The 17,021-nt window shown below is 49.8% G+C and overlaps 7 protein-coding genes across 7 annotated transcripts; 3 read left to right on the top strand and 4 right to left on the bottom strand.

The window, feature by feature from the left end:
• Positions 1–1,675: 1,675 nt before the first annotated feature.
• Positions 1,676–5,475, bottom strand: pex1 (AAA family ATPase peroxin 1; the record flags this gene model as incomplete). Its single annotated transcript, XM_057231734.1, has 4 exons — positions 1,676–4,881; positions 4,935–5,013; positions 5,067–5,303; positions 5,365–5,475. The coding sequence occupies 4 exons, from the start codon at positions 5,473–5,475 to the stop codon at positions 1,676–1,678; spliced, it is 3,633 nt and encodes a 1,210-aa protein (XP_057086824.1).
• Positions 5,476–5,817: 342 nt separating this feature from the next.
• On the top strand, positions 5,818–8,429 carry N7447_007471 (DNA replication licensing factor MCM7; the record flags this gene model as incomplete). Its single annotated transcript, XM_057231733.1, has 4 exons — positions 5,818–6,135; positions 6,193–6,323; positions 6,381–8,301; positions 8,361–8,429. The coding sequence occupies 4 exons, from the start codon at positions 5,818–5,820 to the stop codon at positions 8,427–8,429; spliced, it is 2,439 nt and encodes an 812-aa protein (XP_057086823.1).
• A 396-nt stretch (positions 8,430–8,825) lies between these two features.
• Positions 8,826–9,185, bottom strand: N7447_007470 (putative adhesin; the record flags this gene model as incomplete). Its single annotated transcript, XM_057231732.1, has 1 exon — positions 8,826–9,185. One exon carries the CDS (start codon positions 9,183–9,185, stop codon positions 8,826–8,828), a length of 360 nt encoding a protein of 119 aa, XP_057086822.1.
• Positions 9,186–10,632: 1,447 nt separating this feature from the next.
• On the bottom strand, positions 10,633–12,011 carry N7447_007469 (ATP-dependent (S)-NAD(P)H-hydrate dehydratase; the record flags this gene model as incomplete). Its single annotated transcript, XM_057231731.1, has 6 exons — positions 10,633–11,514; positions 11,567–11,599; positions 11,649–11,659; positions 11,717–11,763; positions 11,811–11,850; positions 11,918–12,011. 6 exons carry the CDS (start codon positions 12,009–12,011, stop codon positions 10,633–10,635), a joined length of 1,107 nt encoding a protein of 368 aa, XP_057086821.1.
• A 362-nt stretch (positions 12,012–12,373) lies between these two features.
• N7447_007468 (uncharacterized protein) lies at positions 12,374–13,490 on the bottom strand (the record flags this gene model as incomplete). The annotated part of the gene is made up of 2 exons (XM_057231730.1): positions 12,374–13,432; positions 13,485–13,490. 2 exons carry the CDS (start codon positions 13,488–13,490, stop codon positions 12,374–12,376), a joined length of 1,065 nt encoding a protein of 354 aa, XP_057086820.1.
• Positions 13,491–13,894: 404 nt separating this feature from the next.
• Positions 13,895–14,519, top strand: aspf8 (ribosomal P2 domain-containing protein; the record flags this gene model as incomplete). Its single annotated transcript, XM_057231729.1, has 3 exons — positions 13,895–14,019; positions 14,120–14,288; positions 14,349–14,519. Coding segments are annotated over 3 exons (465 nt in total), but the record flags the coding sequence as incomplete, so codon positions are not given.
• A 426-nt stretch (positions 14,520–14,945) lies between these two features.
• On the top strand, positions 14,946–16,507 carry N7447_007466 (40S ribosomal uS19 domain-containing protein; the record flags this gene model as incomplete). The annotated part of the gene is made up of 6 exons (XM_057231728.1): positions 14,946–14,987; positions 15,072–15,254; positions 15,317–15,335; positions 15,538–15,595; positions 15,811–16,107; positions 16,167–16,507. 6 exons carry the CDS (start codon positions 14,946–14,948, stop codon positions 16,234–16,236), a joined length of 669 nt encoding a protein of 222 aa, XP_057086818.1. The 3' UTR covers positions 16,237–16,507.
• Between the last annotated feature and the right edge of the window lie 514 nt (positions 16,508–17,021).

The following is a 17,021-nucleotide window of genomic DNA, read 5'->3' as shown; positions in this document are numbered from 1 at the left end:
TTATGCCGGTACCTTTGCCGGAGCCAGAGCTCAGCAGTTAGCCAATGAGCGAACTCGGACGTCATCTGGGGGAGCTTTCTGCTGGTGCTTTTGGTGAAGACGGTAATGGGGGTTTCTGTGGTATGGGATTTGGTTCTTAAGGGGCTGGCTGCCCATTGATGAGACTTATCTCTGATTTAGTCTTCAGTTCTGGATGCTAACATTTTGACATACAGGTATGATTGCTTTAAGTTCTGCTCTCCGGATCTGACCACCGGGTACGAGCTCATCAAGTGGTGAATTTATCTCTTCCGCATATAACTCGATTCCAACAGCTAATTCATCGATGTACAGTTGGAGTTGCTATTTATTTCCAAGTCTTGGATTGATCTCCATACGAGCTGCACGTGGAATGGTAAGCCTAATCTCTCCCATCTATTTTTCAGTCTCTGATTGTCAAAGACCAAGGTCGCCTCTTCACCGTGTGATATCACCTTCCATTATTGCCAGCCTTCATACGCGAGTACCCATGCACTATCCTCCTTTCGATGCCCCGCCCTCTTATACCCTATAGCAGTTCACATGTGGGACTGCCGAGGGCTGTGATGCTCTTGCAACGTGTAGCCCGGATATTCTCGAGGAAGGTCTGAACGGACCGAAGTTTTTGACAATCCGTTGATGATTTGTCGACAATTGAGAGGAACTCCGAACACTTCCATCCATATCGACTGCTGTGGGTGTGACTTACCGCCTACACAACTCCCAGTTGTATGTTGGATCAAGCACCAAAAGTCTTCTGGGCGCTATGTTGATCATGGTATTCTATCCAAGCAAATTGAGGGCATCAATTTACCCGATGGTCGACATTTACCTAATGGTAAGAGGGTGATGTATATTTAATGCTATGCCAACATGTATGGGCTTGTGTCATCGTACAGGCAGATTGCAATTTTTCCAGAGAATCTAGCGATCGATGTTCCATATGCGGATACGAAATTTCTATTTCGCCTGCTTGAGCAAAGGCGACTTCGGACTCGAGAGAGAAATTCCACCTCCCACCAAATATCCGTTTGGATGCAGTTAAATCTATCAAGTGTGATCAAAGTAGAAGACTTTATCTGAGGAAATTCCGAGGCCGTCAAACCTCGGCTGCACCCCATTTCTTCACCCTCTTTCGACACCACGTGAATCCTCTTTTGGTCAGAACGCCAATTCGAGGGCATTTCTACCGCGTGACCTGTGCCTCTTCTGGCTCTATATGTATTTCGCCAAATAAAAATATTATCACTGTTCCATCTATCCTGATCGTAGGTTTTGAATATAGAACAGGAGGCTGCTTTGTTGTATACATTCCATGTTCAGTTTCTACAACCTCAGTAGGTGAGAGCGAAGCCCTAATTTTTTTTAGCAAATGTACAATTGAATTTTTTTCTAAGCTTTCCGTGAACACCAGTCGACCAGATTACCTTCGATGTTTTGAAATAGGTTCCAATTTACATGGCCGTCGGGAATAGGCAAGATTGCCCGGATGAGCTTGATCCTTTTCCCATCTAATATCCCATATGACAACATTCAAATTTATAATATCATGTCCATCTACTAATATTGATAAATACAGGAATAGAAGGCAAAGAATCAATCACGCACACAAAGCTGCTCATATATACAGTGTACAAAACTCAAGTCATAAAATGTATCACATCAGACTTGTTCGACCTCCAATCTCATTGGCAGCCTCGCCGTTAGGCATCTCGCCATTTCGGCCCGCGATAAACTCACGGTAAATTCCCTCGAGACGTCTACGCTCTGCAGGGGGAAGAGAACCACGCGTCGTAGCCAATGAGCGCTCGACATGTTCCCAGCGGACGATGATATCCTCACGCAGCTCGTCTGCATCAGGCTCAGTGCCGTTAGCCACCGGGGCCGCGGCGTTGTTCGCACCGGTAGGTCCCTGCTCGAGCTGGCGCTGGCGGCGACGCGAGTTTTTAATTGCCTCCAGTTTGGCTGCGATCACTGCTGGGGCTGGCATGGAGACAGACCCGGATGCTTCTTCCGAAGAAGAGTAGAGGAACTGGATAAAGGATTTGCTAGAAGCACTGGCGGTGTTGGACTTGGCACCGGGCTTGGCTGTATCAGTAGAACGGTCACCAAGCGCACTGTGGACTGCCTCTAGATGGGCGTTGTACACGACAGCCTGCAGATCTGCACCAGAGAATCCATCGGTCTCGGTGGCAATATCACCAAAGCGAGAGGTGACTTCGTCACTCATCTTGAGCTTTTCGCTCACTGAGCGGATGATATCAACACGGTCTTCGTGGGTTGGCATGCCACAAAGCAAGGACTTGTCGAGACGGCCAGGACGAAGGAGGGCAGGATCGATCAGGTCTGGCCGTGACGTTGCTGCCAGCACATAGACGCCGGAGAGGCCTTCTGCGCCGTCCATTTGTGTCAGAAGCTGGTTGACAACACGGTCCGTAACTCCAGTGGAGTCGTGACCACGCTTCGGTGCGATACTGTCGAACTCATCGAAGAAGAGGACGCAAGGGCGAGCGGCTTGGGCTCTCTCGAACAAATCACGAACACTCTTTTCACTGGCTCCGATATATTTGTTCAAAATCTCGGGACCCTTGACACTGATGAAATTCAATCCACACTCGCCAGCCACTGCGCTGGCCAGCATTGTCTTACCACATCCAGGGAATCCATAAAGAAGCAAACCAGACCGCAGTCGCAATGGGCACTGTGCAAAGATCGGGGCATATTTTGTAGGATACTGCAAAGTTTCCAACAGCATTTTGCGAGTTTCAAACAAACCACCAACAGAGGAAAATGTGGTTGTTGACGAGGTAAGAGTGACGTTTCGAAGAGATGCCGGAGTAAAGTCCTTCAAAGCACTTTCAAAGTCCTCTAGCCCGAGAGTGATCATCTTTGATGTGGCTGTCAGATCTGAGACAGAGCGAATGAGAGCCTCATTGCGCGCACGAGCAACAAGTAGCACAAGATCACCAGGCATATAGCCATCGGTTTTGCCAGCCAGCTCTAGATACTCGACATCCCTTCCAATAACAAAGCCATCACCCCCAGAAGAGCTCGGTCGGCTCCCCGGGTTTGAAGGGTCCAGCCATGAGTCTTGTGTTGAGGAGCTTGTGGCCCTCATATGTCCGTTTGAGATTTCCGTAGGTTTATCCTCGCTAGTAAGCTTTTCCAAAACCCTTCGGCGTCCTTCCTTGTCAGGTGCTCTCATATTGATGATCTCACGGACAACGTGGCCGCCGATGATAACATTATTGAGGGATTCCTTGGCCTGGGCAGTGGCCAGTAGCACAACAGAGGAGTTCAACGCACAATATTCTCGAACCATAGAGCAGATAACCTCGCTATTCTGGCGACTGCGGCCATTGTCTCCGCCCACTTGCAATTCAGTCTCCGCTGGGCAAAGCTTGTCTAGATCTTCGAGGATCACGACTGACTGGCCACCAAGACGCGCACACCATGATGCGGACATGAAGAGCCGGTTCAGAGTCTCTTTGATGTTGGAGATACGTGTTTCGTCTGTGACGAGCTTGCGACAGGAGAAATACTTAACATTGAAGAGGTGATCTCGTCTTAGGCGATGGGCCAGTAGATGGGTAAGAGCTGTTTTTCCAGCCCCAAGTCCACCAGTAAGCAGAATAGACGAGGATTTTGTTAGGTTATTCAATGACTGCTCAATGATAGAATCAATTCCTACCAATTGAGGAGCAGTTTCTGGGAGAGGGTCTTCCATAGGTAGCACAGATGAACTAGGGTCAAATGGCTTAGGGATTTCAGCTTGGACTTCCAGGTTCAGCTTAGCTTCTGAGCCGAGCAACCACCCGAACATTGACTTTGTTTCGTCTGGAGCCCCCTTCAAGGGGGGATCAAAACGAAGGATAGCACCATCGAACGAAGAGACTGAAGGATGATACTCGGATTTGGGTATAATCATTCCATCGGTCAATGGCCCCGAGAACAGCCCGGTGTCGGACCCAGTGCTGCCGTAGATGACTTTGAGGCGCTCGGCTAAGGCATCCCGAGATGCCGCAGTGTCAGCGCCGAACTTCAACCCGTCCTTCTTCTTTGAAGCATCGCCTATGAAAGGATAGACTTTGAGGGTCTTGACTGCGGAGCGGTGCAGCTGTGGGGGCGCTGCTTCGACTCGGAGGATTCCTCCAACCATGTTCTCCGCACCAAGGGCCGTGCATAACAAGGTGGACATCGCCGCATGCCGATTGTCCGGAGCCTCCTCCCACGGAAGTAACTTGGCCACGAGCTTGGCTGTAGTGGAACCAGCATCATTGGACTTTTGCTGTTCAGCTTGAGCAAGTTGCTGTTGGGGATCTGGTGGGGGTTTGAGACCGGATGGCTGGACTACTGACACGCAAGCCCAAGTCGCTCCGCGCAGTTCATGGCTAGCCAGGAGGTCCTGATCAACCCAAATACGGAGGCCATCATTTGCATCATCTTCTATTTCTCCATCAAAATATTGAGTGGTCGCTGAGCGGTCCACGCCTCTCAAGTAGAGGGAGCCTCGCGTGCTGCCACTCTTCTGGCGTACAGTGCTTGAAGCACTCCTGCCCCCAGCACTCTTCCTGCTGCTACCAGCTGCACTCCGGCTATCCGCTCGAGAGCTTTTGCTTGTCTTGGATCGAACTTTCGGGGCCACTATGACTTCTGCATCCGGCGCGATCTTGGCGAAGGGGGAGGCGTCTGAGGGAGCGGGTGTAAGAGAAGTGACGACAATATTGGCAGTAGATGTGGGAGATAGATGCAATGCAAGTGGGTGCATATGCACCGATTGCGCTGCATTGTATGTAGGATTGGGTAGAGCGCGAATTTGTGACAAGAGGTTAAGTTCCAGGAATGTGGCGTGGAGTTCAATGACTAGTGTCTAATTAGCGCTAGTTCAATTATATCTGTTTATTATTGAGACTTACTCTCCCAGTCTTCTGGTGTCAATGGCTCAATGTTTATCGTATGTGCAACGGGTGGATCGAGGTGGATGAACAATCCGACCTGCAAGTGTTAGTGCCCCACGTGGGTAATGACGCAGAGAGAGTGTTGTATACCTTCTGGCCTTCTGTAAGACCGAGGAGCCTCCCGAAAGTAGTATCAAGCTCGACGGTGGAGGTTTCCTGTTCCCTGGAATATCCACTGTTGATGCCCTCTCTCCCAACGACAGGCGCAAGCCTGCGCTTGCTCGGCATACCCGTCCAACCGAGGAAGCATGATTGTTGCGGAGAAGCTCCATTGGCCTTTCCGGAGGTCGATTTATATTGTAATTCGATAATAACGTTTTGAGCAGTCTGATATAGCTAGACGTTAGCAGGAGATAGCCCATGGAAACCTATCGACTAGTAGACTGACCGTGTTTGCATTGACCAGCAGAGCGACCAGCGACGGTGGTAGATTAACAAGACAGTTCTTGAGGGGAATGAGGGCGACTTCCACCGTCGCGGCAGGCTTCTTGGGTGCCATTTTGAAGCAATAAACGATCGTGAACACCGAAAAGACAAGGAGGAGGGGAACCGTGGACTCGGAGAGTCACGACCCCGGACTCCGCACTACATATCTCTTTCGCCTCGGCCCGATGACGAGTCATGTGATACGTACCTCGATAACCGGATTAACTTATAATCCGCAATCATCGATACCTTTCCTAATAGGGTTAGTGGAATTTGTGGGCGCGTGTTGACCTCGCGTTCGCGTTTTACCAGCGAATTTGGTAGAGGCTCGGATAGCCACTAGACCCTCTTCTTTATTTCTCTCCCGATCCCACTATCGATTCTTTGCGCTTTCAATTGAGCGCACTTTGTTATTATGTCTCTTCTTCAATACCCCCCACCTGTGGATTATTCCGCGCAACTGAATGGCTTCAAAGATTTCTTGAAGGGGTTCAAGACCTTCCAATCGTCCTCGGAAGCCGCTGCGACCGAGGCGTTAGAGGATCTCAACATCGATGACGGTCAGACTAGCGATGAATATGATTTCATGGATGATGCCGATGAGACAACTGGGGCAAACACTCGTGGAGCAAGGAGGCACCGGGAGCCGAAGCTCAAGTACATGCAAATTCTGCAGGATATCGCAAACCGGGATAAATCTAATATTTTGATTGAGTTGGATGATCTCTCAATTGTAAGTATGCAATATGAGCCTCCCTCGCTGAATTCTAACTCACAATGGTGGTAATAGTTCGAGAAATCCATGCCCGAGGGAGAAGACCTGAAGCTCGTCGAATCTATCGAAAAGAACACAAAACGCTATATCGATGTTATCTCTCAAGCGGTCGATGAGGTTATGCCTAGGGAGACAAAGGATGTCACGTATGTCGAATCTGCTTCTATGCGAATGCACTGGCTACTAAACTAATTATTGCGCAGATTTAAAGATGATGTGCTTGATGTGATCATGTCTCAGCGCGAGAAGCGAAATGAGACCATGGAAACCGCAATGGAGGCCGACATGGAAGCTGCTGCGACCGCCCCATCGATGTTCCCTCCAGAGCTCACTCGCAGATATACTCTCAACTTCAAGCCCCTCACACCTTCGGGGTCTAGCGCCGAGCGCGATTCCAAAGCCCTTGCCGTCCGTTATGTGCGCGGTGAGCACCTGGGTACCTTGATCACAGTCCGCGGTATCACCACCCGTGTCTCAGATGTCAAGCCGGCTGTACAGATCAACGCCTACACTTGCGATCGCTGTGGTTGCGAAGTGTTCCAGCCTATCACCACCAAGCAATTCCTCCCTTTGACCGAGTGTCTGTCGGAGGAATGCAAGAAGAACAACTCGAAGGGTCAGCTCTTCCTGTCAACTCGTGCATCGAAGTTTGTTCCCTTCCAGGAGGTGAAGATCCAGGAAATGGCCGACCAGGTCCCCGTGGGCCATATTCCTCGCGCTTTGACTATTCACTGCCACGGCGCTCTGACTCGCCAACTGAACCCCGGTGACGTTGTTGATGTGGCAGGCATCTTTTTGCCCACTCCCTACACTGGTTTCCGCGCTATTCGCGCTGGCCTGCTGACTGACACATACTTGGAGGCCCAGCACATCACTCAGCACAAGAAGTCCTACAACGAGATGGGTATGGATAGCCGTACCCTTCGCAAGATCGAGCAACACATGCGCTCCGGTAACATGTATGAGTACCTTTCACGGTCGATTGCGCCCGAAATCTACGGACACCTTGATGTCAAGAAGGCATTGCTATTGCTCCTGATTGGCGGTGTCACAAAAGAAATGGGTGACGGCATGCACATTCGTGGAGATATCAACATCTGCTTGATGGGTGACCCTGGTGTGGCCAAGTCCCAGCTTCTTCGATACATTACCAAGGTTGCTCCTCGCGGCGTGTACACCACTGGACGAGGAAGCAGTGGTGTCGGTCTCACCGCTGCAGTGATGAGAGATCCTGTCACAGACGAGATGGTGCTGGAGGGAGGTGCCCTTGTTCTTGCAGACAACGGTATCTGCTGTATTGATGAGTTCGACAAGATGGAGGACTCAGACCGGACAGCTATTCACGAGGTGATGGAACAGCAGACTATCTCCATTTCCAAGGCTGGTATCACAACTACCCTCAACGCCCGTACTTCTATCCTAGCAGCGGCCAACCCCCTATACGGTCGCTACAACCCTCGGGTGTCCCCCGTGGAGAACATTAATCTCCCCGCCGCTTTGCTCTCTCGTTTCGACGTCATGTTCCTGCTTCTGGATACCCCATCCCGTGAGGGCGACGAGGAGCTGGCTCACCACGTCACCTACGTCCACATGCACAACAAGCACCCGGAGAACGAAGAATCCGGCGTGTTGTTCACTCCCCACGAGGTCCGCCAGTACGTTGCCAAGGCACGCACATTCCGCCCTATTGTGCCTACCAACGTTTCTGACTACATGGTTGGTGCTTATGTGGCCATGCGCAAGAGACAAAAGATCGATGAGTCCAAGAAAAGGCAGTTCTCCCACGTCAGTCCCCGTACTCTGCTCGGTATCGTTCGTCTTTCGCAGGCCCTTGCTCGTCTTCGCTTCAGCGAAGAGGTTGTTCGTGAGGATGTCGATGAGGCTCTACGTCTCATTGAGATCAGTAAGGCTTCTCTGTACAATGATGGCGAGCATGGTGCCGACAACACCCCATCCAGTAAGATCTACAACTTGATCCGCAGCATGAAGGAGAGTGGCGCGGCTGCTGTTGGAGATGGTGAGGAAGGAGAGATGAGTATGAGACGTATTCGTGAGCGTGTGCTGGCACGAGGCTTCACTGAGGATAACCTCACCATGACTATTGATGAATATGCCGAGATGAACGTAAGTTTTCATAGCTCCAGAATCTTACTGTGCTTTTTTACTAACAACATTTTCTATAGCTCTGGCAAGTCACTGGCAATGGCACACGTCTGCTCTTCACTGAAGTTGACGGTGACATGGACATGTAATTGTGAGGCTCTCTCATTATGTTTTTCTCTTCTTAAATGTCGATCGAGCTTTCTATACGTGTTGAAGATGCATGTGAAACTGGCTGGAATCAAGGCTAGAATTAAGGCCACTGGTGTTTGGGAGTATTGGGGAAATGGAGTCGGTTCTTATGATTTCGTAGGGTTAAGAAGATCTTACCGATCTACTTCTTTAATCTGCATTTATATCTCTCATATCCTTCCACTAAATCGATTTCATTTAATCATTGACGACATGTACACATGCAATCTGCAAGAATGTTTCATGTTATGGACCCAACTCAGTCCTCCGCGCCTACTGCACTACTTCCATACATTGTTTCAAGTCCCCCCCTCTTCCCCCTACCAACAAACCCACTTCTACCCCGGTCCACTATTCTAAACCGCACATTGCCATTGAAGCTCGACCTCCTTGCAAAGATCAGTAGGAGCAGCCCACAGATCATCACACTGGGTGTTGCAAGGCGTGTTCTCAGGAACGAAAACAAGAAACTCATAGTTCGGCATCGGCAGGCGGAACTGATGGTACAGGTCATTATTGTACTCAGACGCCTTGAAGCCGGCACGGCAGGCACAATGGAAGGATGTACCGGTGTTGATGCACGAAGTCGACGGATCACACTGGTTCTCGCCAGAGATAGGGCTACAGGTGCCGCACTGGGACCACGACCCTGGTGTGGAGTCGGCGGTCACCAGTGAGGCGGTGGTGATGACCATAGCGATGATGGAGAAATGCATATGGGTGAATGGCTAGGCTTGAGTATAGACTTGGAGTAGATCCGATGACTTGCGTCTGGGGATTGTGTTGTGATGGAGTTATTTTCTGCCAGGAGATTTGCTATCTTATATACTCGTCTCCAAGAATATATATATGCCCATGTGAATTGCTAGGCTCGGCATGCTCCTTTGTTGTGGAGGAGGTCATTCTCTCTATTCCCTGGAAGCCCATCAGCCTTGTGTTGCATCACAAGATCTTTCTCGGCCTGGACACCCCAGTATACTTTGTAGGTTGGTCCATGAACCTGGGTTTCCCAGTATAAGGTGTTGTACGAAGGAGATGTTTGCCATACATTGTGCCGCGGTTGGATTATATTCATATTAGTTGACTTCTTCAGTCCTGTATAGGCTCTATTTGATGCTCTATAGTCGGATAGGACAGCGAAGCAGAAGCAACCGGGATTGGGAATACGAGATCTGGAACAATACTTCAAAACACGACCAATGTCTATCGGTGAAGGTGATGTCGATGGCCTATTAGCCCAACATTACCTTTTGAGCAGCATGTCTAAGAGTATTCAGGTTTTGGAACATCGATTAAGGACAAGGCTTAAGGCGGGGTGCATGTCTTAGGCCATCCCCCTAGCCACATTTAGATCTCGACGTCAACAGCCGTATAGAAATGCGGAGGTTTTGAATTGCCAAGGTAGAGGTCTCACACAGCTTAAAGCTTAATGGCTATGAGCTGAAGCTTCTTTGACCTGGGCAGACTTATGCAAATGGATTTCTTTTCTGCAGGCTTTTGGAACATGGCGAACGGCTAGCGAAAGCAAGCGAAGCAGCGTAAGTTGGGCACTGGTTACTCGAGATTGAGGCAGGGGTTGTGGCCCGTTGTTTTTGGTTTCTATCTACACTGCATGCCATCAAGGGTGCCTAGGTAGAGGTCCTAATAATACGAGTCACCATGGTGATATCGTGTTGTCAAATGACGTTTATTGGCTAGTAAAGTTGTATTCTCATCTAATAGTCGGCAATCGGGACCGGTCTGAGGCCCGAGTCTCAAAGCATCAGCATCGAAAGACGGGGGTTGACCATGCTGATCAATGAATTATTAAAAGCCGATATTCACATACTCAGAGCTGTTTCTTTATCTTGGGTAAAATGCAACCCGTGGACAAAAGATACCCTATGCTACCTAGATACCATTTAACACCACGTACAAAGCCAGTGCCGCTAAAATTACAATATCGGAACGAGATTTCAAAGTATAAAATACAGGGTTCGAGACTCTTCCTTTTAGTGACTGTAGACCGCTTGTGAGAACTGTTATAAATTGAACGAGACATGTTTCATTGGTGGATTTTCATGCAGCTGGAGGCCTGGATACATGGAGATATGCTCCGGTGTATTCAAGAGCTGTACTGTCTTCCTCGTACATATATGCATGACTAGCCTTCTATATGGTAGCCTAAAGGTGCGTCTTAGATTCGTCTGGCTCTCCAATTAGCCTCAAAAATGCCCCGTGGACCTCATCGGTCAGATCGCTGGCCTGCATGCTGCGCCCCTTGGCCACAAAGGCTCGTCGTGAGCACTCTCTTGTAATGCTACTTCCCGCCCACGCCACCAATAGCAGAGTTGTTGCCGGGGACATGCGTTTCTTTTCAGAATCGAGCTCTGCCTGAACTTCTTCCTTGTTATGCGCCTCCTTGTCGTTGTCCTGCTCGCCAGAGTCCCACAATTTGTCGTGGTAAGCCGCTCGCCAGGCAAGGAATGTGCCCAGTGATCCGGTTAGAGTATCTCCTTGGCCGCCGCTGCGCTTCAAGCCACCCTTGCCATCAGAGATGAGACTAGTAACCCCGTTGGAGATCACATCTTGAGGACCCTTTTGGAGAATTGTCACACCGCCGAGGGCTTGAGATAACTGCTCACACGCATCTGATGCTTTGCTGGTAGTGTCACCGTTTCCGTCTTCCGCAATCTCCGCTTGGCTGGCAACCTTGACACCCATCGCTTTGGCGAGACGGCCAAACTCTACCACGTTTGGCGTGAGAATGCACTCCTTGTAGCCTTTTACCAGGCTCGGGTCTTGCGTCACAATCAGTAATCCATCTGCATCCAGCACAAATGGGATTGATTTTGACCGCGCCTCTCTGATCACTTCAGCAACCACCTTGAGCGTCACGCCGTCGCGGCCAAGACCCGGTCCAATTACAAGTGCATGGAGGCGGGATAGCATCCCAATAATCGGACCCGCCAGTGATGGCGCATCAATTGAATTGGGATCCTTGACAGTGTCGCTGCTTGGAAGCAACGGATGTACCATCAAATTGGGGGAGTATCCCTTGATAACCTGTGCATTATATGTTTAGAGTGGGCTCGATTTAGGCCGGGTGTGAGCTTACTGGTGCTGCGGATCGTTCACAGAGTACGTGGCTCTGGTGATTGTTAGTCGTTTGCAGAAGGTATGTCATATTTCGTGCCTACCATATCACACCCTGCAATTCAAGAGTCAATATATTGGTGGAGAGCATGGGCCTGATTAGAGGACATACCAAGTCTTGCAGAGGCCATGGCTGAAAAGTATGGAGCTCCGGTGTAGCTTATGCCAGTTAGTAGGATACCAGTGTCGCCAGGCAGAGAACCTACTCAACGCAGCCTCCAATAACAGCTACACGACCAAGCTGTCCTGGGCTAATAGTCAACGGGGATGTCCATTGTGTAGATCATAGCGTCGATAACTCCTGATCACAGACCTTTGTGGAATTTTTCAAGCATTGGAGGTACAATCTTGCGCACCTTGCTGAAGAGCACTTTTGATGAGACCGAGACATGATGAACAGACTCCATTGTAAATATGTGAGATAGTCAAAGAATGCGAAAATGTAGATGATAAGTTACGGAGGTGAAGGTGATGTCACCTGAGTGGGGCCTAGGAGTTCCAAGGTTGTCCGCGGGTGATAGCCGATGACTTCAATATAAAATGTTACAGTATGCAAAATAGCACAAAAAAAAAGTAAGTTGGTATTGAAATAGCGCTCGCTATTAATGGTGCTTCAAATAAAAAATCCAGGTATCCCCGTCTATGGACACCCCGAACGCTCATAATGCGGAGTTAATATGTATGCAGTCCTACCCAAAACAAAAGAGATCATGGAAAGTACTCGGAAGTGAATAACCAAAAAATTTGAAGGTATAAGAACATCCAAACTTCAACGCTTGCTCCTAGAAGCAAGAGCAGCCAGTTTCCGCTGGCGCTCCAACTTCTCTTTCTTAGCCGCCATTTCTGCTCGCAGCTCTTTCTCATCCTCCCGTTTGGCGTATTCCAATGCAGCCGCCTCTTCGCGGTCCACATCGTCTATTCCGGCCTCCATGTCGGATGATGCATCGGAATAGTAATCGTCGTAGCCACCGAGATCACCCTCATCTTCCTCGTCGGTTCCGAGATATTCGTTTTGTCTGGAATTGCGAGACTGGTGTCGACGGTCGTTTCCACCACGGTTTGACGGCAGGCCCGCAGTTCCACGGTAGGTGGGCGGCTCGGGAGTCTGTGTCGGTTTGGCCGTGCCCCTGTATGAGGACCCCTGTGAATCGCGCTGCCGGACAGCAGGCCTGTCCTTGGTAGAAACACCCGATCCAGTCTTTTTTCCCAAACGCGCTTCTTTTTCTTTAGCCTGGAGTTCCATCATGCGACGCTTGCGCTCGACTTTGGTAAGTCTTTCTTTGCGACCGGCTTGGTGTCGTAGTAGGCCCACGCCCACGGGCGCCGTCTCTTGCTTAGCCTTTGCCTGCGCCATGATCTCCGCAAATGATCCCTTTGGTGGCGGCTTCGACTGTGTAGCAGCGGCTGCATTGGTTGGTTTGGGGGCGGGCACCTTCTGTGAGGGTGCCACTTTGGGGGCCGCAGACAAACTGGGTTTGGAGGTGGGCTTGGATAGGGTGTGTCTGGAGATGTTGGTCGAGACTGGCTTTGGCGCAACTCTGGTCGCTGTGGATGATACCGCTGGTCTCGTGGAAAGCGTAGGCTTCATTGGAGCGGTGTTATTTGTCGCCTTGCTTTCAGGTTTTGGTGGCCGAGCCAGCTGATCCTCGGCTTTGCGCTTGATACCTCCACTGACATTACCGCTGGTGGGGGGCGCCTGTCGCACAGCGATCGGTTTTCGGTCCTCCTTTTTGGGGACTGAGGCAGACGCAGGCGAGGCAGGCGCCTGAGACGGTGGCAGCTGAGCGGGCTTACCCGTCTGAAGAGATGAGAGAACGGAATCGAGGAACTATTACATGTCAGTCAAAAATGACCTGAAAAAAGAAGATAGGTAGTCCTACACTCATTGTGAACTTATAAGAAGAATATCCCGAATGGTGAAAGGTTGAAGAGTAGTACAGAGAAGAAGCCGCTCACCGTCGATATTTGGTACGACTAAGTAACTTCATGACTCCGAGCCCGATACCATGAGAATAGATCTCTGGCTTGGCTCGCTCCGGATTTTCTGTTATTCCAATATAACAGAACTGACACAAGCAAAGGACACGCCTGACTTGGCCCAAGAGCTTGCAGGTGAGAGGTATATACTGCGTAGGCGAGTACAAAAGGCAGAAAGGTTTCTAGGCCAGCATGCAATTATCAAGGCCGGATATGAAATGGTCACGTGGTAACTAACACTGCGCCACACCCACTCGCTTAGAAGTCCCGCCGGCACTAGCCACACCCACTCGCACCACCTTTTTTTCAAGATTTTGAGCGTTCGGTTAATCCTTCGTCAACCAACCTCTTTCCACCAGAACTCGACGTTGCAGTCTCCGCCCAATTCGCGGTTAAATCGATTGTTTCTCTTGTTCAGATAATAATCACAAACGGTATGTGCATCTCGTTTTCGTGTCTATCAGCTGGAAGAGCGGCTTGAAAAGTGCGATCTCATCCAATCTTGAATTCGCGATACTAATGAAGATTTTTCGTCCAGTCCTTTCAAAATGAAGTACCTCGCTGCCTACCTCCTCGTCGCCCTTGCCGGCAACGAGGCCCCCTCCTCCGCCGATATCAAGGCTGTCCTCTCCTCCGTCGGTATCGACGCTGAGGGTGACCGTCTCGAGAAGGTCATCTCCGAGCTCCAGGGCAAGGACCTCCAGGAGGTTAGTAATATATGAATACGCATATATCTGACCTGAACCGCATACTGACTTTTTATATAGCTGATCGCTGAGGGCTCTACCAAGCTCGCTTCCGTTCCCTCCGGCGGTGCTGGTGCCGCTGCCGCCCCTGCCGCTGCCGCTGCCGGTGGTGCCGCCGCTCCCGCTGAGGAGAAGGTCGAGGAGAAGGAGGAGGAGTCCGATGAGGACATGGGCTTCGGTCTCTTCGATTAAGCGCTTTAATCCAAGGCCTAAAAATCATGGTTCTGGGGAACAGATGTTTGGTTGGTTCGTCAGTCCGGGCAAGATTTGCGCCGGTTGGCTTCTCAAGTGTGTTCGGTTGAGACTGTTTTGATACAGTTGCGACTTTTCATGTGAGCTGGAATAAGCTCATACTAGCCAATACAATTCGTCTGGCCTTGACTACAACTTTTTTCTTATTCTCAATACGTAGTTCTTGAAAGATCGCCGGGACCCGCTCAGCGTTTAAGCAAATAGCGTGTAGCTAAATCTCTCCCTGGAGAACTAGAGGTTTAACCATTCACGTCATGATAACTAAATGTACTCGGATAAGAACCATCAACAACCTCCGACTGATACGATATGCATGTCCAGCCCTGGGAGGGTGATAGGTAATCATAATACAAATAAATTACACCAATGAGTACAAGCGTTTTCAATGCCATGCCCAAGCAAAGTCGAGTAAATCGAGTTTCCAAAGAATTTGATTACAAATCAAAAACAAAAAATTTCAAAATAGATTACCCGTAACCCAAAATGGTCTAGTGTCTAGGGCTTGGAACCTACCCGTCGCTTAACGAGTGCTGCCCACCTCGTAGAGCCTGTGTGCTAGCAGCCGGACCGCTCAGCGACACGACAATTTCCGACAACTCATCTTCCTTCGCTTTTCGAGATACGGTCGAAAGGCGGTTTACAGGAATATCTGCAAAAATGGCTGACACCGAATACGTGAGTTTTTTGCCCTTGCCCTTTAAGCCCGTGCGATACACTAACATGGAGTTTTCATCTAGAACGCCGAGGAGGCTGCCGGTACGTTATTAAGAATCAATCCTATCCCCACCCATCGCCCATGGACAAAAGAACCCGAATGAGAGAGAGAGCGCGCATTACGATCGACTACACGATGAGAATTGAAGAAATATATGTTGGCGGGGAACGACATGGACCTGGGATGCAGGGAGACACGCACTACAACAAGATCGCAGACGCTGACTGAACCTTCGCCGAACAGAGATCAAGAAGAGAAGACAGTTCCGCAAGTTCTCTTACCGCGGCATTGACCTCGACCAGTACGTTATCATTGCCAATCATCGAACCCTTGGGCATCCATTCGCAGCCAGTGCCTCGTGAGACGGAATTGAAGGTGGTCATATGACATTCCAACAACCATTACGGGTGAACCACATTTGGCATTTCGGTTATCGCCTCCGGGGCACTGCATTGCGAATGGACACCAAGGACCAAAAGTTTGCATGGACACTGGTCTAACTGAATCATTTTACAGGCTCCTCGACCTTTCCTCTGAGCAGCTCCGTGATGTCGTTCACGCCCGTGCCCGCAGACGTTTCAACCGCGGTCTGAAGCGCAAGCCCATGGGTCTCATCAAGAAGCTTCGCAAGGCCAAGCAGGAGGCCAAGCCTAACGAGAAGCCCGATCTCGTCAAGACCCACCTCCGTGACATGATCGTCGTCCCCGAGATGATCGGCTCTGTCGTCGGTATCTACTCCGGTAAGGAGTTCAACCAGGTTGAGATCAAGCCCGAGATGGTTGGCCACTACCTGGCTGAGTTCTCTATCTCTTAGTATGTGCTCCCGAGATTCGTCCACCACCATTAACATCAGAGCACTAACAACCTTCCAGCAAGCCCGTCAAGCACGGTCGTCCCGGTATCGGTGCCACCCACTCTTCCCGTTTCATTCCCCTCAAGTAAACGATTTCAAACGATTCCCCTCGGAGTGGCGTGTGGAGGAAATGGTGCTGGGAAAGCAAAAATGGAATTCAGCAAAACTCTCAACTGGGCTCTTTTTTTCAGCATGTATTTCCAGTGCGGGTCAGCTGTTTCCAACTCAATTTAAGATCTTGTCGGCATGAAATCATCTTGGGATCTGGATTTAGTCCCTCGTCGAATCTGACGAGGTAAAAAAAAGATACTCCTTCCTCCGTCTCGCTTTGTGTCATCGGGAAAGGAGTCTAAATCTAACGACACTACAAATTTCATTTCTAGCCACGTCGTAGGCCGTAACCCGAAGGGGAAAATTAGACAAACCCTCATGGCACTGAGTCTAGGTCTTCCAGACTACACATCGTATCACTGAACTACTCCACAAATTGGACTCCGCTACCTTTACTCTGGGGAAGCGGGATGTCACTCAACTCGTTGGCTAGGTAGGTTTATTAAGCCTCACTACGTGCAAGTCTTGTGTTGAATCTAAATTAACAAGAATTGAAAGCCCATCTCTAGTAGAATGTCGTTTCGTATGTATTCTATTCCTGCATCGCTAGCCATGGCCAGAAGGAACATGTCTCTAGGGCTACATGGTATATATATTTCCGGACGGTTTTTTCCCGAATGTGGCGGCCACTTTAGATTTCTAGATACATATGTATATTGCACTTATTGCACTTAACGCACTCATAGCTTCAATCCTGTTTTGGGCTACTATAGGATTACTCGACTTCTAAGGAGTTTCCAAGATGAAGTTCGATGCTTACAAT

Source organism: Penicillium robsamsonii, assembly GCF_028829455.1.
Source record: "Penicillium robsamsonii strain IBT 29466 chromosome Unknown utg000003l_segment0_segment0, whole genome shotgun sequence".
NCBI lineage: Eukaryota > Fungi > Ascomycota > Eurotiomycetes > Eurotiales > Aspergillaceae > Penicillium > Penicillium robsamsonii.
The sequence above is the reverse complement of the archived record's forward strand: the minus strand, read 5'-3'. Positions and strand labels throughout refer to the sequence as shown.